The sequence below is a fragment of the Cryptomeria japonica genome, chromosome 5 (genome assembly GCF_030272615.1).
Source record: "Cryptomeria japonica chromosome 5, Sugi_1.0, whole genome shotgun sequence".
Taxonomy (NCBI): domain Eukaryota; kingdom Viridiplantae; phylum Streptophyta; class Pinopsida; order Cupressales; family Cupressaceae; genus Cryptomeria; species Cryptomeria japonica.
The window spans coordinates 364,065,245-364,090,838 of NC_081409.1; the positions used below are offsets into that span (position 1 = coordinate 364,065,245).

Below are 25,594 nucleotides of genomic sequence, written 5' to 3' on the forward strand. Positions count from 1 at the left end.
TACAGTTAATTCTATGAAATTATAAAAATCAATCTATACTCATACAATCTTGGTTCTACGCACTTGACTGCTGCTCTACCTATAAAATTCTCAGTGGGTTTGCAGAGGAGTTTGTATTGGTGGAAGGAAGCAGTTCATTACCTATTTATAACACCCACATAATCATCCTCATCTTCTCCATCCTCTTAGCCCTCGACCCTTCATCCATCCTTCCTTTCTTCCTTCTTTGCAAAGAATCTACTGTGTTTGTTTTCTCAGGTCTATTTTTATATAATTGATTGGTGGGGTTCAAAGGCTTTGGAGGAGAAGCACCATGTCAGAAAGCCAGGCCAGTCTTTTACTCAGGAAGCAATTAAAAGGTTAGGGCGTAAACCTAATTCTCTGTTATGGGTTTTTGTTTTTGTTCCTTAAGTTGTATCTTTTTGAAGCTATTTGCACATGGTGTGGCAAACGTGAGGCTGATCTAGCTCATCCACTAGTGTCTGAAGAAAACCCATTTGATATGCGGAACGTGGTTATTTTGAGAAGAAAAAAGACTAACATTTAGGACAAGGGATTTGTTTTTTGTATGTTTTCTTGGTTGAAGTTTTACATTGTTTTTGGCTTTTTCTAAGCACAACTGAGATCTGGTTCATCAAGAGCTAAGTGCCGGTTTATCTGTTGGGATGTCGTATAACCAGCTATAGCAGTCTTTTTAATCGAAACCTTTTGGATGGGAGATTTAGCAGCAGGAAGTTTTTGTAAGTGTGTTGTCCCACCAAAATCGGTGCTTGTCATTCGAAATTGTGGTTTACTATGTTTTTCAACCAATTTCTTGGTTTTTGTTTTAACCGATTATAGTAAGGGTGCTTTATTGCTATGAACTACACGTATTTTGGTGCATTCTTGCAATTGATTGCACATCAATCGGGATATGTGTTTGTTGCTGTATTTTTTCAGCCCCAATTTTGTTTAGAAAATAATACATAGGGGTGTTTCAATTATCCTACATATCCTCCAATTATTTCAAAGTTTGTCTGTTCTATGGGTTTTGGGGACTTTTACCCGTTAGGGTCCAAACAGGTTTGTTTATAAATTTATCAATATTCCACTATTATTTATACCTGTAACGTTTTTGATGAACAGCACAGACATCATTCAATTTAATTTTTCTCCTTGGCAATGCCTGGCAAGAGTGTAGTCTCCATTATTAATTTTCCATTTGGCATAATCTGGCAAGAGTGTGGCCTGCATTGTTATTTTACCGTGTTTAGCATAATCCGTCAAGAGCATGGCCTGCGTTGTTATGTTTCCAATTGGCATAAAATGGCAAAAGTGAGGCCTGCATTGTTATGTTTCCATTATGCATTAGCTGGCAAAGTGTGACCTGCATTGTTATGTTTCCATTGGGCATAATCTGGCAAAAGTATGACCTGTATTATTATGTTTCTGTTTGGTATAATCTACCAAAAGTGTGGTCTACATTATGTTAGTACAGGGATCGTGTTCATTGGGCCTTGATCCCGATCGATCATCATAGTAATAAGTTTTATCACTACACCAATGAGTGTTGCACAGATAATCTACATGCACCTCTTGTTTGTTTTCTTCATGAGAGTGTAATTAAGATATTTGTTTATTATAATGCACCATGTATGTTGAACAGCACAGACATCATTCAATTTCATTTTTCCCCCTTGGCATTGTCTGGCAAGAGTGTAGTCTCCATTATTAATTTTCCATTAGGCATAATCTGGCAAGAGTGTGGCCTGCATTGTTATTTTTCCGTGTTTAGCATAGTCTGCGTTGTTATGTTTCCAATTGGCATAAAATTGCAAAAGTGGGGCTTGCATTTTTATGTTTCCATTAGGCATTATCTGGCAAAGTGTGACCTGCATTGTTATGTTTCGATTAGGCTTAACCTGGCAAAAGTATGACCTGTATTATTATGTTTCTGTTTGGTATAATCTACCAAAAGTGTGATCTGCATTATGTTAGTACAGGGATCGTGTTCATTGAGCCTTGATCCCGGTTGATCATCATAGCAATAAGTTTTATCACTACACCAATGAGTGTTGCACAGATAATCTACATGCACCTCTTGTTTGTTTTCTTCATGAGAGCATAATTAAGATATTTGTTTATTATAATGCACCATGTATGTATGCTTTCCAATTTTGTGTTTTCTAATGGTATCTTTACAATCTTTAGAGGATTTTTTTGGGTTGAGTTGGGGCTTGTTACTCTCCTTTAATATAGAGGATTTGTTTCTGATTGTTGTGTGAATAATTTTGGGTAATACCTGCCTTAAAGAAGAAGAGGATATTCAAAGAAAACCTAAATGTAGAGTCCGAGTTTTACTAGTGGAGAGCAGCCATAGGATATTCAAAGAAAACCTAAATTTAGAGTCCGAGTTTTACTAGTGGAGAGCAGCCATATTGGTCTTGTGGGACAGATGGCAGTTTCATCATCTTCATTCTAAGATTTGCTGTCTTTTTTATTTAATTTTGCATCTAATGCTGCTAAAATAAATTGATTTAATGTTTTGTGTACACAGAACTATCTAGGAATCCAGTGGATGGCTTCTCAGCAGGACTTGTGGATGATTCAAATCTTTTTGAGTGGAATGTAGCAATAATTGGTCCCCCAGATACGTTGTAGTGAGTTCTGAACAATCATCTAGGTCCCTGTTTTTTGAAATAACAATGATAGTTTCTTTTCTACCATACCGTAATAAACAAAATATAAATAATCTTAATTGTTTCCTTGATCCATTAAATGAATATTAATTATCTTCATTATGCATTTACTTTGTCATAAGATTATTTGAAATCTCCATTAGATCTGAACCAATAAATGATCATAAAGGATTATCCCACAATCAATATCAGACTAGTAGTCAATGCTCTTACTGCAGATGAATATGATGATCATTGAGAAGACATGTAAATGATATTATGTTGTTGTATTTCAAAGCTTCTATTGTTTCCTTAGACAGAAACATAACTAATAATAAATTTTTTCTTGGAGTAGTCTTCAAAATTTTTCAACTGGTGTACTGTGTTTTAAATGCCCTTCACAGTTTCAAACATTAAACCCCTGTTGCAAAAAATATGACTTCTTGATCCTCCTTTCGGGTCAAGTGCAGTCATCATTCTATGTTGGATATTCGGGGGGAGTTGGTGTACATACTATCTCATGAATCTTCTCCAATTCTTATTTGGTAACGTACAAATCTCAAATATTGCTGCTCTGTGTAACTCAGCCAACAATTCGTATATACATGAAATAGAGAATCCATTTTCAATTCTCCTCTGGTTAACTTTCCTATAGTTGATGAACATAAGGAGCCATCCTCCTTTGTAAACATTACTGGAAAGGTTAAAAGACTTTTAGTACTAGCTTGAATGATATGCTCTTGTTCCCTATCACGTGGCAGCCCACGTGATAGATGTTGAAAGGCATCTGCAAATAGAGCTGGTTTACCTCTCTTTGTATGGTTGTTTTTAATGACATAATCTTGCCACGTAAACTTTTCATGGATTCATGTTGGAAGATTGAACATAATTTGCCCTTGGTAAGCCATATGGAATTTCTTTTGTAAATTGAACTTATGTCTGTTTGGTTGCAAGCATTCAACTGTAGTCATCTGCTTTTCTTGCTCAAATTTCATGCACATCTCATCCATTTGCATTAGAATGTGCCTAAAGTCTTTAGCAATTTTGCTCATATGACCACATCAGCCCTGTTTGAAATAAATAACAAACTAAAAGAGGCTTATCAAATGTTCACTCACAATTTGATCCGCTTAATAGTAGAATATTTGAGTCAACGCCCAAATTTTTGCAGCATCCCCTGTTTATATTTTTGCAGAGGGGTTGGGACGCTTGATGATCATATCATGTCCTCATTCTCTCATCCATGGGACATCCGGGTGGGTGCCATGAACCTTGGTGACGTGTCCTAGTTTGATTATGCTTGCACTTCATCATGTTGTTACTGTTCATCGAAACTTGAAATTTTTGTGGTGGATCAACCTTTAATAGTACTAGTCCCCAAGGTAGCTAATGCCAAATTGATGAGGGTTATTGCAGTTTTGCATTGCTTCTTTTCCTCAAAGTTAGGTATTGGGAAATAACTATTATGGCAATTGGTACTTCTTGTTGTTCATGTTTTAATGCAGTCTAGGTTTGAGAACCCAATTAAAGGCTACAAACCAAGAAACTCTCTTGCAAAAATTGTATCTTAATTTCAACAAGTACAAAAGAGAAATTTCAGCAACTCAAGATAACAGAACAATACTTTGTTACATCAGTATTTGTAATGTCCCCTATTTATACACTGTCAATTCCCAAGAGCAACATCTATTTTACTACCTTTTATCACTATTAATTGAGCATAACTAACTAATTCTTTGTAATATAACTTATAATGCCATAAAAACCATGCCTAAACCCAAACCAATCTGACCCCATTCCCAGAAGAGGGCTTGGCTGCCTAGGGCGCTTGACACAACCTCCTTAATGTAGCCCAGATTACCGGAATTCAGTCCACTCACCCTTGGGGCCTGCAGCCCAGATTTCAGGAGTAGTCCTTTCACCCTTTGGGCTTTCTATTGAAGTAGTTTTACTCTGCCCTTCCCTAGCAGCAACCATCTTTCTTGGGGAATAGAAGGATTAGGATAGATTTATGACTTAGGACAGAGTTATGGCAATATCACTTTGTACTATCGATGTATATTATGACTGTTATACATATTACAGTCTATTAATATTACTATTAAATTCTGTATAAGAACATTATCGGGCTTCATATTTTAAACATATATATTAAGCACATCCTCATACATACCACCAAGAGAGCAAGGATGTTACTGCCTGTAACTTAATAACATTTCTGATCTGATTTGATCTGATCTAATTGAGGGTGATCTCACTGGATCCTTTTGATTCCTTTCTTTTATATCTCTCAATGTGAGGGAGAGGTCACACCTCTTCATCATGTATGCCCTTTGGCAAGAGACACACCCTTTGAAAGAGTGCAACTCTTCATTATTTCTGCCTTTTGAAAGGGACACAACCTTTCATAATCAGATCTGCACGTCTTATTTAAATCAGATCTGCACTTCTGATTTTCAAATTGTCCCCCTCTTAAATGAGGTTCTCTTCTCCCTTTTATATCTCATTGTTGAGGGAGTCACAACTTTTCCTTCCATGTCTTTTGACCATTTATTAACTTAATTAAATTTAATTATTTTCTTTTATATTTTAATTTATTTTTTTAATTTTTATTCTTTTGTATTTTAATTTTATAATTATTATTTAATTATATTTCAAAGTGGGCCATTACAGTATTCTAGAACCAGCTATCACATTCAGCTGCTCAGCCCGAGACACTTAACTTGGAACAAATTATTATTCAAACATGACAATTTGCATTTCTAGGTGTCCTACAGGTTATAAATCTATCAAAGACTCAAAACTGCCTTTATAGTTCCTTTCAACAGCATCTTCTTTATCTCTGCTTTCCTTCTTTTTTCTTCTGTTAAACCATGTCTTTGTTCAATCTCCAGCTTATTATTTTCCCATTGCAAGTCCTTTTTGAAAATAGTATTTGTTTTTTAAAGGACAGGGCATTAGAAACTGCCCTTGGACCTGTCAGCCACCTCACTTGTGAAGGATAAAACTTTACTAATAAAAGTTAAGCACAGGGACAGTTACACCCCACCAACCATGAATCAGAGGAAATAAATGACTGTCCCAACATAACAGTCATCTGTTTATAGGCAAATAATATTCCTTGAATGCCCAACAGCCCACAATAGCAAATAGAATCACCTCATTTATTGCACTGGCATAACAGCAATTAGAAGATAGCATCCAGGTGTAGAAGTAAAGATGAATAAAATTTAATTCAGTACCTACAGAGCTAAGGAAATCGCTGCCACAACTGAGGAATCAAAACAAATAGCTGGAAATAAGGAAATTTGAATGCTCATCCATCATGTTTCTGTTGGGAATTAATGTTCACATAGATATTTAGGTTAGTTATAAAGTTGTTTGTCAACAACTTTATTATTGTTAGAATATAATATTTTTTTTTGATTGGTAATATATAATTTTATTAATATTTGAAAAAACTTGTACATAATAGATCCAGATTTATCAGAATTACATTCCACAGTCACCATAGTTCCATACCAAAATCATACTAACCAGCCAACAGCCCCATATCTTTGGACAAAATAAAAAACCCCAATTGCCTGCAATATACCAACATCTCCCCTAAACAAAAACTAACAATTACAGACACCAGACCATCAAAGCATTACAAATCAACCACATTTACAGAACCCATCAATCAAACATCAGGGGAATGTAATAAATGTACACCAACTTCGGCATGCCAAGTTTCATCAAAATCCATTGGGAGATTACGAAAATCCTCGAGCCGTATCTCCTCCTCATCATTAAAGGATTCTGCCCATTTAGACAGGGCGTCAGTGACCTCATTCCCCTCACGTTGCACATGTGACACAATGAATTCATTCACTTGCATAAGCGCTTGATTAATTGTCACGATGTATTTATTCAGGTGCCAAGCATGGGTCCCTCTCGATTTAATGGCATTCAATATAATAGCAGCTTGCGCCTCAGCGACATTATTTGTCCCGTTTGAAAGCCTTTTGGCTCCCATCAAAACAATATTTCCTTTCCAATCTGTAACCACAAATCCAGCCCCAGATGGTTGTGGATTGCTCTTTGAGGCACCATCAAAATAAATTTAAACCATCCTTCTTCAGGCACCATCCATGTAACTTTCTGTGAAGGTTTATCTTCCGGATAAGCCCGGTCAAGCCCATTAACAGGCATTGTTAGAATATAATATTGTTATTGTGGTTTGTTAGATAATATAAATTTTTAGTCGTATGAGAAATTATAGGTAGGTGAGTTAGGGAGTAAGTGTAATGTATTTGAATGAGAAATAATGAAGCACGTATATCTAGTTTTTATTATTGCAGCTTGTATCTCTCTCTGCCCATATTTCTAATATGGTACAATGCAGGCACGATTAAAAGGTTTAAAGAGGATTCTATGCCTTTTTTTTTGTTGATCAGCCTGCATTGTCAAGTTCTGCAAGGGCACTCTATTCTTTATTAGGCTAAGTATTTGCTTTGGCCAAGATCTCCAATTGTGTGGTGAATTTGTTCATACATTTGGTCGGGCTTCATTATCTGATGCAATGTAAAGTACTTCAGATCTTTATAGATCTTATCTTCGGGCTTCTTACTGGCACTGCCATCCTTTGTGGCCGTATCTTTCGCAGCTTTTGACTCACTGAGTTTTGCAGATGGAGACCTTTTTCTTAGAGCAAAAGGGCAAGAGTAGAGTATAAAAATAAAAGAGCTTGAACTAGCGAATAAAACATTGCAGATCGATATTTGGCTTTGTGGATCTGATCTCTGATATGGAAGGTTGCACTGATATAATGTATGCGTGCAGATTTGTTTTTCTTTGCTTGCTGGTGTCTAAGAAGATCATCAAATCGATAGATGAATTGTTTTCTTCTATGTTGTTAAAGGCTTGGAAGTGGAGGCCTAACTACGAGTCATTGCAAAGGGCGACATAGACTCGGGGGACATCTCCTTTGCTCAAAATCTTTCCAACATTCTTCACCTTGCGGCTTTGTACAAGTATGGTGGAATATACATTGTCAATGACATTATAATTTTGAAGCGCTTGTCAAAGTTACGGAACACAATGGGGGCACTTTATGATTGACATTTTGTATCTATTTCGGATTGTGTTTTGGGAGCATTTTTTGGTTGACATGCACAACACCTTTGCATTGGTGCTTTCACTATTGCTTGCAGTTCAATATTCTCTACAGTGCAAGTTGTGTTACATATTTATCTTGGCTGCATGCAATTTATTTCCCTTGATTTGAGTTTTACATGGTTCCATGATTTTTGGGTTGCCCTCTCAGTCTGCCCGCGTTTACCATTCCAACTTCTCTTGTGGTTATGCTGGAAAGAGTGTTGGAAACGAGACAATTGGTATGCCAACATTTCGTTCTTTGGTTTTGCTAATAATTGCATACATTTTTCCTTTGCCAACAAAAGAAATATTGATCTTGTTTTAGCAAAAGAAGGGAACAATTTGGCATTCTCTTCTCAAGGGTGGAGTATAGAATCAAAATTCTTTAGGATTATGTTTTTAGGGAGTTTGGTGTAGTATTTAACTTAAATTTGATGAGAAAAATAGTTGCTTATTGTAAAAATGTCAAAATATAAATATATAAAAAAACAAAAAACATTGTCTTAGTTGTAATTGGAGTGCATAATCGGTGGTACCTGACACTCCAAAATTGAGCCTCAAAGCCAAATTTGCTAAGTAGGTAGCAAACTCACTGGAGGATGGAGGCACTGGAGGCTGGAGGACATTCAGCGTTCTCTCGTGAGTCACGATGGGGTCATGAAACTGTTTTAGTGACAAATCAACTTGTGCCAAAACGAGTAAAGCCAAGATCAGTTTCTAGGTGTCAGCGGCAACTGTCTCATATCATTTGTGATCAGAGTGGCAATGATCTATGATGATGGCTGCATATGTGACAACAAGGGCTTGGTGTTCAAGCTTTTTATGTTGTGGTTGGATGTGTATGTCCCCAATCACATTTCTTTGTTGTCTGTGAATGGATGTGCTTGTCCCCATTCACAAGATGGTGTAAGTGATTGGAAGTGTTTGTCCCCAATCACATAAGTTGGTGATTATTATTGGATGTGTGTGTCCCCAATTGTAATTGTTGTGAATGTATGTGTGTGTCTCTGTTCATAACCTTGATTTTAGATAGATGTGTTTGTCCCTATCCAAACTTGATGTAATACCTTGGGTAGATGTGTTAGTCCCAAGCCTTGGATGGAAGTACACTAAGCATAGTGAGACTAGTTCCATTGTTGCTTGTCATGAGCAGATGTGTATTTCCCTACTCTTACCTTATATTTTTGGTGAGCTACTGCGTGTGGTCATCAAGTATTGTAATGTATTTTCACTCCATGTTCACACTAAGGGGGGGTGTTGGGAATTAGTGTTCACATAGGTATTTAGGTTATAAAGTTGTTGACAAACAACTTTATAATATTGTTAGTGTGGTTTGTTAGATAATATAAATTATTAGTTGTACGAGAGATTATAGGTAGGTGAGTTAGGGAGTGGTTCCTATAAACTAGGAGATTAAACTCCTATATAAGTGTAATGTATTTGAATGAGAAATAATGAAGCACGTATATTCAGCTTTTATTATTGCAGCTTGTATCTCTCTCTGTCGATTTTTCTAATAGTTTCTCCATGTGGGTATCTTCCTTTGTTTCTGCTTAAGTAATATTATACTGTAGGAGCATTAGGGTTCACAAGCAATTGTGCATCGTCCAAAAACAGAATAAAGGATGGTTGAGAGGATTTTGGTTTTGGTGTGCAAGATTTTTTTGAATAAATGGCATGTTTGGTTGAAGAAACCTATTCTTGGATAATTCCAAGTTACAATTGACTTTGGTAACAAGACATCTTTGTTGCTATGCAGCAATTCTAAGATGCCACACAAGTATTCCTTGTTGCCCTTGCTGGTGATGCATTTGGCTTTTTTTCAAATACTTGGCTTTTGAATTCCTCTAGCCATTTCAGTTAGAACAAAATATACTGAGGTCAGGGTTTCTGTCTGAGATAATAAGACAAGATTTGTCTAGAATCAAATAGGAGCTCTAAACTAGAGCAATTCATTTAATAGCGATCCCAGCATAACAACAAATCTGATTAGAATACGAACGGTCAGGGTTTAATGATTGGGAATCACCTTTCCAATCATCATACGGGCATTTAGAGTCGAGAAAAGCAAAACACGGTGGTAAAAACAAAAGGGCATGGGCAGAAATGTTCCCTTCGTATGATAGACCTGATAGATCTGGGCAAAGGACAAAGGAAAGAATAGGTAGGGAAATAGTTGGCAATTTTGGAAATAAAAACCATTGATTTTCATAGGGAAGGCATTCAAAATCTGTGAGGAGATATTCTACGGTGCAGCCATTGAGATGCCTTTCAAGTAGAGGCTTGTGTGCAGATCTGGGGAATTGACCGTAGAGGGTAGAGTATTCACGTGTGGGTCTTGGGGGCAATGCTATAGTGTTGAGAGTTTTCTAAGTCATAGTTGGCAGAGCATGAGTGTGTAATGAATTATACTTCTTATCAGCTTGTTGCAAGTCTGGAAGGGCAGATTTTATTAATTTTATGAAGATAGCAGCATTTAGCGTCCATCCAGTATTTGAAATTGTGAGTGAGTTAGTTGGAAGGCTGCTAGGCTTAGGCAGTCTTTCATTGGATCCCCCCAACCTAGCAGTGCACAATATTACTTGCCATTCCCATCCACAATTTTAACTATTGTGATTGTATTCGATTATCTGCACTTGTTTCCTGAACCAGAACTTTTTGCAGGATAAATGAAGGTCCTTTGACTGTAAATCATCTGTTGCATCTGGTTCATATCTTCTCTCTTTTGATTATGTAGTGTGCACACTGTATGGCAGTAAAATTAAGAGGTTGATTGAGCTTTTGGCACATTTTTGTTCTCTTATTTCTGTTGTATTGGTTTTGTAATATGCTCCTGCTGAGTGATGACTTCTGACAGCCTCATAATGTGCCTCTGTTTGCTGAATGTCAGCCTTAAGAGTTGCTGCCTTCTAAGCACTAACATACCTCCTAATGAATTCTTTGCTGAGTGGCACCCTCAAAAGTAGCTGGCTTAATGTATTGACATAGCCCTATATGGATTTTCGTTCCATTTATGTACATAGCAACTACATGTTTGGATCTACGTTACCCTGAGTTTACCCTGAGTTTCCAAGACGGCTAGGGGATGGCAAAGGGGGCGGCTATATAAAATATAGGGAAAATTTAAAATATATAGAGAAATTTTAAATGTTCATATGAAAACATGGATAAAGCATGCATATATATTATAGAACCCTAACTTACAACATTTGTGTTCAGAATTCATTGTCAATACTCAATATGCAATCATAATTCAGAATTCATTGTCAATATGCATGTGATATTTAATAAAGGGAGAATTTGTCCCATACACTGCTGTAAATCTATTTTGACTTGTGCAAAAATAATTTACCAACAGGAAGTTTTTTAAAGAAAATATTGTTAGAATTTTGGGTCACCCAGCTGTTGTTCCTGGATGCAGAAAATTGGTAGAAACACCCTAAATTTAAGATACTAATCATTCTATGGTCACCTTTCCTAAATTTATTTGCCAAGTTTATGGTTCATATATATAACCTTGCGATATCCATCTTTCATATGCAGAATTCTAAGATTCTTCCATAATTAAAAAAAATGCAACTCCAAAATTCTGGTTTCAGTTTTATTGCCTTATTTTTTTGTACTTACAAAAGTTTGTGCGTGCAAGCTAGAGCACTCAGAAATGCAGGTTTGATCAAAGGTTGAGTTAGTCAATTTTTTTCAAACCCTAATAAGAACAATCTACAGACCATGTGCTGAATGTTAAAATGGTATCAGTCTATTTACTAAGATCTTCCAGGTTCATGAATGGAATTTGCTGCTATCTGTGAGAGGGAGTTGCAGGAAGATTTCAGTGCTTTACTTCAATTATTGAAGTATATCAGACCCGTGAAAGGGTATAGTGTGTGATGCCCTAGTTTCTGTAGGAATGAAATTGTTGATTCATTGTACAGCTGTGATAGATTTTTGATCTGATTTAAGTTTAACTGATTTGTTCAATTTCAACATGTTCCAGCTGTTGCACACAGGACTAGTCTTGGCAGTGAGCTTTTATGTTGAGTGAGTCTTGTCTTTTTTCTTATAATAAGTTGAGTGAGTTTTTTTAAAAAAAAATGCCCCCTGATGTTGAGGACGTCTCCTGCTATCCCAGGGACAGTGGGACACTGTCCCTGAAATTTGGGGATGTTTCCTATTTTTTAGCTAAAAAGGGGACGTGGTGGGGACATCCCCTGGCCTTCCTTGTGTCCTCAGTATGTGCCTAGTATGGGGACGGAGTTTTTCGGGACCGGGGATGTGACAACAGGTAACGTACGTTTGGATGAAATGAAAGTGTTGTCTACCAGGCTTGGAAAACGTTTTAGTAGGTGATGCTGCTTTTTCTATTGAGTTCTAGGAAGTAGTCTTGCTGGGTATAAGCCTCAGAGTCAGAATACAATGCAGTCACAATTTGGCTTCATGCCATCTTCATCTTAATACCTCTCCTAACTTTGTCATTCAATCATTTTGCCACCTACCAAATGCTTGGCTCTTCAAGATGCATAGTGACAAATTGAATTTTTGGTTATACTCCATGGGCTTAACACAAAAAGTCAGGATAACTTGCATATCTAAGTTTTGGGATTGATAGTTTTGCTGCACATCAAATTTGAGAGCAGAGAATCTTCTGAATCAGCCTTTGTTTTTTATGTTCTCTAACCTTGTTCCTCCAATTGCCTTGGCTAAAAAGACTGCTATCTCTTTTATGATGGTTTCTTGGTAAAGGGATTTGCACATGATCGTGATGTTTTCTTTGATATATATTGAGACTCATTCTGACTGAAACAAGATCTCCCGGAAGCCTTTTGGTAATCCCATATTGGTCCTGCTCTTTCTCTAGCCTATCTTCACAACTTTTGTTTCCTTTATCCCATCTATCCAACATCAACATCTGCAAGGTCGATTCATTTGCTCCATATCGTGATTTAAGTTCTCCAAGAGAGCTCTTAAGACTCCTCCTACCAATAATGCATTTTAGAATGTGAATATGAAGCTATGGTTGGTGGCTCTCATACAACTGTTATGTTCCCAGCTGAAAAGAAGCCAGGTTGAACTTCCCAATTAATCTTATAATAGAAGTAATGCTAAATAGAAAAGATGTAAACAATTTGTGGAAAGAAATAAAAAACACACAACACATTACATAGTGTTTGTTCAGGGAAAACCTTTTTGGGAGAAAATTCAATATCTAAAATTTTGAGCCAAGTGTATTCAGAGTGACAACAATAGTTACAATACAATCATAGTTGTAAGCTTTTATAGGAGATCACATCGACAATAATTCTGGTGATATTCTAGCAGCATAAAGGTACTGCATATACATGTGCTATTATCTCCATCCCGAGCACGTATATAGCCAAAACCAAATCACAAACCACAAGTGGTTTTTAAACCATGGGCTAAAACTAGGCACCCAATTTTTGCACAAAAACCAATGCTCAAAATTAGCTAAGTTAACTAACGGTTAAATGCAAACTTCTTTTTTCAACTTGGGCACTCTGTTTTGGTTTTATCTGCCATTTTGGAAAGATATTCCTTGATTTTCTTTTAATATGCACTTTACTCCCTTTTTTCATGCTCTTTCTATCATGGCAACTCTTACACAATTTACAAATGTCTTAGGTGCATTTGAAAACTTCCATGACATGTAAATTTGTAACCAGGAGCCATTTCAGTCATTTCCTGTTCAAAATTTAATGATATTGCTGATGTTTTAACTATTCCAATGTATGATACTGCTATCAGGGTTCAACTGTGTAGTTTGACTACACAGTTGAACCCTGATAGCAATATCATCGTTTGAATTGCAGTGGAAAATACCTCGTACTTATCAATTGATGAGCTAAAGGGGCTGTATAATGAATGGTTGGTTCATAAGGCACAACATTTGCTGAAGGTTTTGTAAATGGGGTTGCAAGCTAGGTTTAACCTTGGAGGGAACTCCATGGTTAAGCGCGCTTGAGTTGGAGTAGTACTGGGATGGGTGACCTCCCGGGAAGGCCCAATGCTTCACCCCTGTGAGTATCACCTAGATGCAATGAGTTCTAAGTGGACCATTCATTCTCATGAGAGATGGGTTCTTGTGAACCACTACTCATGAAACATGGGTCAATGAGTTTGACTCAATAACTACATAGTTGAACCCTGATAGCAATATCATAGTTTGACTTGCTGTGGAAATTACCTCCTATTCCAATGTATTAAGTTTTAACCATAAAGTTTTTTTAAATGGTGTTCTAACTTGAAGATCATATGAATTGAATATTTTTTCTGGTCTATGATGTTTATTGAACTCTAATTTTGATCTATAGGCTATATATGAAGGAAATTAATAATATGTAGCATGAATTTAGAATGCATGTTTATATTTGAAGTTTTTTTACAAATTTATGCATTTTTTGATGTTTGGAAGATTTACCATGTTCCTGCGCACCCCCCCTTCAAGTTCTTGTCAAGTCTTGAGTTTGTTTTAATCCTTTTTTTTGGGTTACCTGAGTTATTGCTGGGTCTGAGTTTTTCAACTATTGCTTAAACCAATTGAAAGCTCTTTGAACACGGGATATGAGTAGTGCTTGTTCTTCTACTACTTTGGTGTGAAGTATAATTTTTTTTTAATCCGGACTATTCACCAAGGTTAATTATGATCCTGACTATTCACCAAGCAAGGTTCAGACTGTAGTTGGCCAATCTTAAGATCCCGAGTGTTGTTTAATTATGTCTCTTCACAAAGCTATAGGAATTTGATGAGATTACTTCTTGTATATTTTATTCATGAGCTATTAGTTGTTTGTTTTACAAGTACATTGGGTATAAGATAGTTGTCATGGTTGTGGATCTGGATATTGCTTGTTTGTGGTAATAATTGCTACTGCTTTGAATTTGATGGTGTCTTTAAATCAACTCTCCAGGATCAGGATAATGCTTTTTTCTCATAATAATTCCTACTGGTTCCATGCTAGCCCCCCAATTTTGCTATGTCACTAAAATCTTTAGTTGTTGTAGGCTTGTAGCTTTGTAGATACAAACATTATGGGTCCACCTATGGCCCTTTTTGTTGTAGTGAGAAAAACTGAAAGTTTCAGTGGACTTGTATGCCTTAAAGTGAGCAGGCATGCCAAGAATTCTTGGTTGTTGATGTTCTTACTGCTCAGCGAATGCTCAAGTCAAAGATCTTCATTGCCCCTTGCTTGAAGGAGGTTTGAGAGTGTTTGCTTTTCTTATGTGTCGAGGCTCAAGTATTTGTTTGCACAAGTTTTAGGTATGTTTACACATGAAGGGGAAGTTGTCCCAAGTTGTCTCATATCCCTACCAACTCCTTTAACCTTGCCAACTCATTAGTGAAGAGTGGGGGTTTTGCATTAAAGGACTTCAGAGGGCTTGATTCCACATCTAACAATGGGAAAAAAAGTAAGTTTTAGGTATGCTTACAGGTTAAGGAAAGTTGTTCTAAGGCATCTTCCATCCATACTATCTCCTTTAACCATGCCAATTCATCATTGAAGAATGGAAGGTTTTCCATGAAGGACTTCACAAGAGGGTCTGACTATACATCCATCTGGCAATGGAAAATAATTTTTTTGTGCTTATAATAAGTGCATTTAACATTCCATAGAATGCCATGACTGGCAATCAAACAAAGCAAGTATTGTAATTGGCTAATTGAAAGACATGATCTGAAGACATGGAATTTTTGGCATCAAATCCCCACACATCTAACCCTCAGCTCAACTTTATGGTAAATGACTGTATTGACAAGAATATGGAAGCTTTGTCCATTCGTAGTTTTCAAGTTATGGAAATATTGATGGAGCTTTTGTCCTTGATATTGTTAGCCAGGGTAACCTGATTTCAGAGAAGCTGTTGAATGATTTTCACCCTTGTGTCATAATTTTATTGAATTATTCCTGGAGTGTGTTAATTTTGGTGTTTTCCTTCTGTTTGCTATAAACATATAATATAATAATTGGATCCCTGTGTCAATGTAATTGGAAAACTACTCTTGATGCCTTCAATAGAACCTGCAAGACTGCAGAAGGGATATTTAGTATATAAATTCACACTTATCAGTTATATGATCTCTCTCAGAGGAATGCTTAAGCAAGTCAATTTGCATATTTGTTCGAGCCATGGTATCATTTGGGAAATAAGGGAGGTAACGTTGACATTATCTCACTCAAAGCAGCTAATTCTCTTTTTGAATCTTTTTTCTCTACTTCAGTTTGTGCCCTTCCCAAATTGTAAAGACCATTTAATCTTTTGAGGCTAAAGCCTCCAGATTTACAATAGGAGGGGTACCTAGGTGGACACCATAGTGGCTTGAGCAAGCAAAGTTCAATTATTGTCCACCTTTGTTGCCAGGTGAGCTGCAGTTGGTTTCACAACTGTATATACGTCCCTGCAGCAGAAGGACTTTGATGAAGCTTCTGCTTTGTGTATAATCTGGCTGAGCATTGCATCTAACACATAACATTCTCCTGTTGGTTACATGCTTTATGACTCTCATCAAGTATCACATTCGTTCAAGTTGGTGATTCTGTTTGATTTGTTATTGGTAAACTGGAACCTCATGGCCCTTGTACTGTTATCCTATCAAATGAGCCTAGAGCTTGTTTAGATCTTCCAACTCAACTTGGAATACATGTTGGAACTGTGAACCAGCTTAAGCTTTTCAGGCCAAGGTTTCTTACTGACACCAGCCAAGTGGCTTTGTTGCAAATTACAATTCTTTTGTCGAAACTTTTTTTTCCAATATAAAGCTGTATCTAGGGTATGTGCTCATTTTCTGAGGAATGGGTTGGTCAATAGGGACAACTCTTATCCTGTTGATAGTGACAGATATAATCTAGATTTTTAAATTCATTAAGGAGTATTCATTGGGGAGAAATGTTAAACAGTAATGATCGATAACCTTTTCAATTCGATGATGTATGTATTACCATAAAGTTTGATGATGTGACTTGCCTTTATTTTGAGGGAAATTTAGCCTAAGAACCATCATGGATGGGTAGGAAAGTAGTGGAGAAGTCAAGGGCAATGCTCTTGCAAGGCAAATGATAGGAGCAGGGCTCACATAAGTCAAAGAAGTTGAGGGTAGGACTCTCGTGGGTCAATAGGTTGGAATGAGATACTCAGGTGGCTGCATTGTGGAAGGTTTTACCTCCATTAGTTGGGATCAAAGTTGGGCTTCATGGTGATTTTCCTCTATAAGGGAACCCTAAGTTATTTGGTAAGTCTTCAGAGGATGTAGTATGAGATGGGACTTGGGCCAAATGGTTCAACGTCAAGGGCATCTCTTTTTAAGTAGGGGAGATTATAGGGGGAGTACCTCTCTCAAATGTGCAAGGGGCAACCATAGCTAGAAATGCCAATGTCTAGGACATTGCTCACAAGGACTAATTACTGTAGTCTCACAACCTCAGCTTGGGAGTAGCTAGGTATTCTACATGGGTCCTAGGGATGGAAAGTAATCAATGCTGCCTCACATTATTGTGGTGATGTTTCCTACTAGATGTTGGCACATAGTCCTGAACTAGCAAAGAAAAGTAGTTGGGTCTTTAGCATGGGATGACTTTTGGTGGAGCTGTCCATGCTGGTTATAGTGCCAGTTGAGTTGGGTGAGCAATGTTGATTTGTGTGTCATGCACAAGGAAGTTTTGTGTCAAGTTGGGCACTCACCAAGGTTGCCTATATGCATAGGATGCTAGAAGAGGTCTAAGAACTTAGTCCCATGGGGAAGAGACAAAGTGGCTTTGTGGACAAGGTCTCAATGTGATAGCTCTTTTACTTTTGAGTATAAGCCAAGTGAAAAGATCCTATTACTAATAAAGTGGTATAAGTGTTGAGGCCATTAAAGGAATGGTCTAGAGGCAAGTAGCTCAAGGAGCATTGTTGAGTTGGATCTAGAGTCTAGAGTACTAGGGAAGTTTGGATGGGCCATAGTGAAAGAGTTCAAGGAATTTATTGAGGTAGGTGCGAATGTGGAAGCCTATGAGAGTGAAAAGGTTGGAGAAGTCTTGCATAATTAGTATGGTTGCATCGGAATGTTGTAGGGCTATGTGGGACAAGGTGTGGAGTTTGTCTTGTTGAACATAAGGAAATGGACAAAAAGCTAGCTTGGGGGAGTTTAGCCATCCCAAGGAAAGGAAAAGAGGCTCGAGTGGTTCAAGGATTTGAGAGTGCCATATGGGACTCTAGTATACGGACAACATTGGGCCAACTTAGAGTGTGTGGCAAGTTAGTGTCAGTGATGTTGAAATGAGGGTGGACTTGAGTAGTTCCAATTGGTTGGTGAGTATGGGGGCAATTCAAGGAGGAGCTATTAGATTAGGCAAGCCAAGGAACAAGGAACGAAGGTGGATATAGGAATTTGTCCATATTGGGTCTAGTAGCTTGCCAAGAATGTTAGGGATTGTCTTGTGGGACAAGTGGAAAGGTTCAAGGAGTTATTTTAGATGGAGTGAAGGGCTTGGAGTTCCATAGAGAGATCGAAAAGGGGACTTTAAGGGGTTAGAAATATGGTTAGATCATGAAGGCTGTGCACATGGTATGTAGTGATATCCTAGGAAGGTGGATAGGAGTTTAAGGGAGAACTTTGTGGTGCTTTTGCGAGGCCATAAGTTAGGGAGTAGGACAATGACTGAGTGAGTGATTGGTTCGAGGAGTAACAAAGAGACTGAGTAGGAGGCTATGTTGGGAAAGGGATGTGGTTGAACCGTGGAGCCTAGCGACATAGTAGGGACCATAGAGTAGGAGATCATGGCTGGGTTATGAGAGGCAATCGTGACTTGTAGTGCTAGAGTATTAAACGGTATGGCTAGGTCACAAGGTAAGTGGAGTTGGGGGAAATAATAGTAGTTGCTTGTATGGAATGTTGTCTACACGGGGAGAGTGTCGGGGACATTGGTATGTGAAGTTATAGGGTGGCATGTTGATTTGGAAGTCCAAGGAATTGGATGGAGTACTGTCATGAGGTCAGAATTAAAGAGTGAACGAGTCAAGGACCTGGATAATGCAAGCAATAGTGATAGACTTCTAAAGTTTGGAGGATGAGTTGAGTTGGTGAGTTTACAACAGTGTTCCACGGAAACGCGTTTCCCCCTCCCAGGCCTAAGTCCCCCTGTCCCCGAAACCCGTCCCCAAAACTTTTTCCCTTTGTCCCCCCGTCCCTGAAGCCCGTCCCCGCGTCCCCCCGTCTCCCCGTCCCCAGCATCCGTGGAACACTGGTTTACAAAGTAATGTAAGGGACATGGGACACAAGAGGTGAGTTGACAGGTATGTTGTTGGTGCTATGATTGAGAAGTTACATGTTAGACTAGGCTTAGGGAGTGCTTGTTGATGGGATGGTAAACAAGTAGAGCTGTTCAATGGAAGTAGGTTGATAAGTCAAAGGTGAATGCTGGAAAAATTGGATAAGTACTGGATGAGACATTGGACATGGGAAGTGAAGTAGTAGAGAGAAGGCACGTGGGTTGGGATGCGACACATTGGACCAGGCTCAAGGAGTGCTTGTTGATGGGGTGGCATACAATTGCTGTTGTGCAACAAAAGGAGGTTGAGGAGCCAAAGGTGAAGGGTGTGTATTTGGGAAGTTGTAGAGATAGGAGGCTGAGAGGTATGGGACTTTTTTGGTGCTCGGAATAAAAAGTGGAGCCAACACAATAGAGTTGGTGTTGGGGTGGTCTTCTAATGTGATGCATGGATTGGGTTTGAGGTCCAAGGGAGATTCGAAGATTGGCATTGGAATGCCAAGGACACATGACTAGGGGATCTAGGAGTTGTGTGTATGATTCTGCAGTGTGTGAGTCTGGTTGCTTGGAGCACTCAAGGGGAGAAGGTTTAGTTTGGGATTTGCGAAAGTTCCTGTCTGCAACAAGGGATGCAAGTGGAGATTGCTAGTGCCCGGTGGGAATAAAGAAAAAGGTGTTCAGTAGGGAAAAATGACATTTACCATTTCTTTTGTACTTATGAAGGAATTGAATTATGGTCTGTTTTTGTTTCAAAAAGGAATTAGTGTTAATGCCTTACGTGAAACAAGCTGTCCTAAACATACTTTTAGTGTTCAACACAGATTCAATGGTACACGCAGATTCAATGGTACACGTGATTACTGTTTCTGTTGTATTCACCAAGTAATTGTATTATGGTTGTCATCATCTCAAATTAATGTTTGCCCTTCACTGTCCTCTATTTATATAACAGTCTGAATTTGTTTACTAGAGAGAAGGAGAGAGGAGCCATTGATTCATAACTGGTTTATTAGTTAAACTGTTCGGTTCTAAGTTGTTTCATTATCAAAATTTCATTAAATGCTCCAACACTTTTCGAATATGCTGCAAAGGGAATCATTCTGTAAAATGGCAAATATTTAGGTGCTATTAAAGCCATAGTTTCCTGTATAACAGTTTATTGCTATTCTGAGCGATACTTTCCAAATGAAACTTCAATGTCTGGATTAGAATGAAGATGCTTTTTCCTTGTTTTTATTTATTCTGGTTAGGATCAATGTATTTATAATATAAGTTCAGTCCATTTTTATTACTTCATGTATGGAATTGTCAAAATTAGTATTATATTCTCTACAGAACGTGATGAATTGCCATTATAATAGGTCTAAGTTGAACATTGTTGAGAAATTTTACAATTTGTTTGTAACGTGTTGCAGTGAAGGAGGATATTTTAATGCCATCATGAGTTTTCCACCCAACTACCCAAACAGTCCTCCATCAGTGAGGTTTACATCAGAAATGTGGCATCCAAATGGTTTGTTTCACATTACTTTTATCATTAAAAACTTACATGTCATATTCAAAATTGATTTATAGTGTCCAAGTTAATATTATGTATCGTCTACTACATGTGTTGATTTGTGATCTGCTAATCTGTGTAAGTAGTGCACATGCTCAGTTGGATAGTTCATTTGCACAGAACAGTCTTTAATAAATGAACTTAATAACAGTTTATCTGTTTTCCAGTTTATCCGGATGGACGTGTTTGCATTTCTATTCTTCATGCACCAGGAGATGATCCAAATGGTTACGAGCTTGCCAGTGAAAGATGGTCACCTGTGCACACGGTAGTCAAGTGCATTTTATTCTATGAGTTAATCAGTTATCAGTATATAGCTACAATGCGATTTATTGGTGTGTGAAAAAATAATATTCCATCTTCTATAAAATTTTATTGGATATGGGTTGCAGGTGGAAACTATTCTCTTGAGTATTATATCAATGCTATCTAGTCCTAATGATGAATCACCTGCAAACATTGATGCAGCGGTAAGCATATTGAAATATTATTAGCCTTTTGTTCGTACATGCATTAACTTTATTAAACTAACTTCGATAAACTTGAGCAAGAGAATATATGATTCAACCAGCACTGTTTTCTCGTTGTTTTTGAAAAAAATCATGCATATCACGAGAGTTAGTGGCAATACTTCTTGTTTTCTGCACTATTTTGAAAAATTTAATGCATATCAGAAGAGTTTTTGTTCTTATTCTAGTGTTGCAGGTTGTGGTTTCTGTTCAGGTCCAGGTTTGCAAATTCGGCAAATGTTTTTTTTGATTGGATTCATCTGAACAAAAAACATTATATATGTATCTGCAGCCTATTTGCAGCCTAAGAACAAGAATTAAGGTCTGAATGCCACCATCAATACATCATATAATAAAAAAGCACCACCAAAAAAATTTGGTCAAGAAGAAAAAAGAATTTACCATAAAAATTAAAATGCTACTTCAATATCCATTTGTCAAACTGGAGTGTCATTAAGGAAATAAAAAATATGATGTCCACTTTAATTATTAACTTTGGTCATTAAATAAATAAAAACATAATGCCTAAATTAAATATTCCAAAAGGCATAACTTACAATTAAAGAAAAATTATTTAGAGCCGAATTTTATTTTTTAAATATAAAGACATCAATATTTTAAAATATATTAATAGGAAAGTATTAAAAAGTTACATGTTTGTGTATAATATTTACTACACCTTTCAAAGTAAAAACTAAAACAAAAGAATTACTGCAATAATGAACTGTGGCTTTTCAAAAGTAAAGTTTAAAGTTACATGCAAGGGTAAATTTTTGGTGATTAACTAACTTTTCTGATTAAAAAATTTACAAAGTAAACAATGTTAGGTAAAATACAATAATGCTTATGACTTTTTATAATGTATCCATATATTTATGTCATAAAAATAAAATAAAATAGTTCTAAAGTAAAATTAAGATAGCTGGAGGCTGACATCTATTAATGTTTTTAAGATGATGTATTCAAGATATCTATTGTAGTTATGAAACAAAGAAATTAAAAGCAATGGGTTGGTTTAATTTAAAAAATTCTACCACCACATTATTCTCCATAATGAAGGGTGAAGGAAGAAAAGCAATTTAATCTTTAAGCAGGTGACCTGAGAAACAACAATCTGAAGACTAAGAAAAAGCTTGGCAGCATTCAGATCAGGGTAAGGATTATGGATTGTTACAGTACTGGCATTCCCTTGTTCAATGGGGATGACCAATCCGATCCCCACAATCCGAGTAAGCTACCATTAGCACCCATAAAGAGCAGCCCTCCGATGGTGAACCCCTTCCAATACGACATCTGCATCACTCTGCCAAATTATATTTTGCTGCTGTGTTTTTGACTTTCCCTTCTCGGTGCTCTACCCATATCTCTGTTGCAAGGGTGGCTTGAAATGATGGTATTGGTGAATAGACAGCATTTGGCATTGGGTTGCAGTCAAAGTTAAAAAATAACTTAAAAAAGAGTATGGGTTCATATGGGATGAATCCACTATCAAAAAAATGCCCCCTGCCAGAACCCTCACTTGGATTGACGTAGAATCTGAATTGGGTTTGAACTTTACCCAAATCAAGGGGCTGCAAGGGACAAACTAGCAACATAGTTCTTAATGGTTTTTGTTAGTATTCCTTCATTGAATTGGTTCTCTATATGGAAATTGACTTGGAAGTAGCATGATGTATGAGTTGCAAGTACTTAGGTTAATCTGTTGAATAGGAAATTACCTTGCCATAAGTGTAAATGAATTGTTTATAAAAAAAAAATCTGTCAGGATCTTAGTCTGTAATTTATACTAATATCTTGTTCTTTGTCTCTTGCCTTTTGGAGCCTGTTTTCTTATGTCTGCTTGGTTAGAATTGATCTATATTTAACTTTAAACCTAGCAAAATCATGTGTTTTTGTACATTGGGAAAGTGATATAGCAAAAGGGTGGGGTTTGGTTCAAGAATTGTTACAATATTTCTACAACTATATACTCAAAACCTTTTGAAATTATTGTGATTAAGAAAACAAATAAAGGTAATGTTGGTATAGATTTCTTGTCCATATTAGGAAGCAAATGAGGCCTAATGATAGAAGCATAGTTTGCAAACTCTGCGTGTGCTCTCTGAGTTGCCAAGTACTCCGTTTTTTTTTCATTTTTTCTGGGAGAGTTTTCACAATTTCAATTCACAAGTTTTTACAGACTGGAAAAACATGGATAAAAATGTCAATGCGGGTAAAACACTGGTTAAATACATTTTTGACATGTTTTTGCTATAATACCATTCATTTTCTCTTTTGAGATGTCAATATTTAATTTAATACATTTTGTAATTGAATTTTGCAAAAAAAATTATGTTTCTTTAATAAATTTAAACTTTTATTACTTTCTAAGTTGCCGAGCATTTGCCAAGTTGAAAATGTTGGGCTTGCTGAGTACTCTCCGAGTCTCTGTCTGCGAACTATGGATAGAAGGAAAATTGTGTTGTTCTACTGTTTTTGAAATATTTCATTCCCTATAGCAAAATGGGAATTTGATTGATGCAAGCTAATACGTTATTGTAAGTATATTAGGGTACCTTGTTGCTGTAATCACAATTGTATAAATGTAGAAGTTTCAATGCCATCTTGGGAAAAGGTAAGCTTCATAGCTAAGGTGATGATAATAGCTAAGGGAAGATCCATTAACTCCTGGAAAAGATTGGTAATTTGGAAAATATGAAAGTAAGATTTTAAGTGGGGTTGAACTTGCGATAAACGTGAATAACATGAATAACTGCAAGTGTGGGCAAAAGGAAATAACTAGTAAGACTAGATATAATTAAGTTTGGAGAGTTTTGATATTATTGGGTCAGATGGACTAGTAGTTCCTCTTTATAGCTCTGACTTTGGAATTATAATCTTGCCTAACTGTTCATATATTAAACTTGAGTGGGCATTATCTGGCTATTGGTTTTCTTTTGATTGATATTAAGACATTTTCATCTGGAATTTTTGGTACTATAATTGAGCAGTGTGCTTTTATTTTTTAGGGTTATATTCCTTTCTCTTCTGGTCCTCTTGGATTCTTAGTGTTCCTCCCTTTAGTTCTGATTGCACGAGGCTAGGCCCTAACAGATGGAATGATAATGTAACAAAGGGACTGTTACTGATGACTAGCAACAATGGCATGTTATTCAACATCGTTAGAAATATGAGAAGTTTTGGATGAATTAAATTACAATACAAGATTACTTCCTACAAATTCGTTTGCTTGGGTTTTGCCTAGTTAATGATGAGCAAGTTAAATATAGGCAAATCTACAAGAGAACTATATAAAATGAAACCTTAACTACGTATTGATTGTAAATCTGTGTGCAACTGCTCATAACATAGCTTGAAAGGGCACTTTTTGGTGTCCAACTTTCTTTTGATTTGTATTCTATTGGATTGTGATATATTTCAATTTGTCTAGTGTGAATAATCTACTGGGCTGCGTGCTTTTATCTTGTGTTCTTTTTGAATTCTCAATGTTTATAATGGGCACTGAATATTTTTAATGGTGGAAGCCATTATGCATGATTCTGTTACCATATTGTCATGAAGAAAATAAGAATTATGGTGAAAAAGTGTTACTGTTGGACTGATTTTTCCTAGGTATCTTGTGCTGTTCTATATGCATGTATTTAGTTATTGATTAGGTTTTAACCATGGATATGCAGAAAGAGTGGCGAGATCAAAGAGATGAATTCAAGAAGAAAGTTGGCAGGATCGTCAGGCGGTCGCAAGAAATGTTTTGAGACTGGACATGGTCGATTGGTGAATTCAAGTAATTCTTTTTATTATTGTCCAGTCAGAAAACCTGCTTATGGGTTTTAGTCTAGGTTGTGTCTAAGCTGTGGTAATCTAGCTAGCTTGCATCCGATTGTGTAATGGCATGCTTAAACTTTGGAAGTATGCATGAATCTATAGCTGCTTCAACATGGACTCTTGTGTATTCACAACTTTGGAAGCTAAATTTACAAAGTGATATGTGATATTCAGCAGCAGTCTATGCTAAGCAAGTATTGTTGAATGAATTTCATTGTTGCTGGTGCTTCTTTGTTTGGCTGTGAAGCCTGTGGTAATCGTGGCAACTCAAAATCTGATGTATAGGGTTTTCCAAATGAATAGATATATTTTGGACGTGTCCATAATGTTGTCAGCATGTTATATATGGATGTTTTAGAGTAATGTACTTACACACATTCCACTGACTCTTGTTCATATGATTAGAAAATGAGATGAAAAACTAGAAACAGTTGTTGACTTCTTGATGCAATATCCAACAAATGAAATTGAATTGCATACTCTCAAATAGATTGCTGGAGTATTGGAAACTATTTCATGTATGCAATCTTGTCTTTAAACAAAAGAAATGCCAAGATTAAGATAAACCCTCAAATCCGCTCAGATCAATTAAGTCAAATCAGTTACACAAAACTTGGAAACTATTTCACGTATGCAATCTTGTCT

At 36.8% G+C, this 25,594-nt stretch overlaps 1 protein-coding gene across 1 annotated transcript; it reads left to right on the forward strand.

The window, feature by feature from the left end:
- LOC131034717 (ubiquitin-conjugating enzyme E2 7) lies at positions 1 to 25,283 on the forward strand. The gene is made up of 6 exons (XM_057966290.2): positions 1 to 359; positions 2,537 to 2,639; positions 20,473 to 20,570; positions 20,783 to 20,883; positions 21,008 to 21,085; positions 24,802 to 25,283. Exons 1-6 carry the CDS (start codon positions 314 to 316, stop codon positions 24,877 to 24,879), a joined length of 504 nt encoding a protein of 167 aa, XP_057822273.1. The 5' UTR covers positions 1 to 313; the 3' UTR covers positions 24,880 to 25,283.
- Positions 25,284 to 25,594: the final 311 nt, after the last annotated feature.

Coding starts and splice junctions, on each gene's coding strand:
- LOC131034717 (XM_057966290.2), top strand. CDS start 314: ATGTCAGAAAGCCAGGCCAGTCTTTTACTCAGGAAGCAATTAAAAG. Junction 20,571..20,782: donor AGAAATGTGGCATCCAAATG/GTTTGTTTCACA, acceptor TCTGTTTTCCAG/TTTATCCGGATGGACGTGTT. Junction 20,884..21,007: donor GATGGTCACCTGTGCACACG/GTAGTCAAGTGC, acceptor TATGGGTTGCAG/GTGGAAACTATTCTCTTGAG.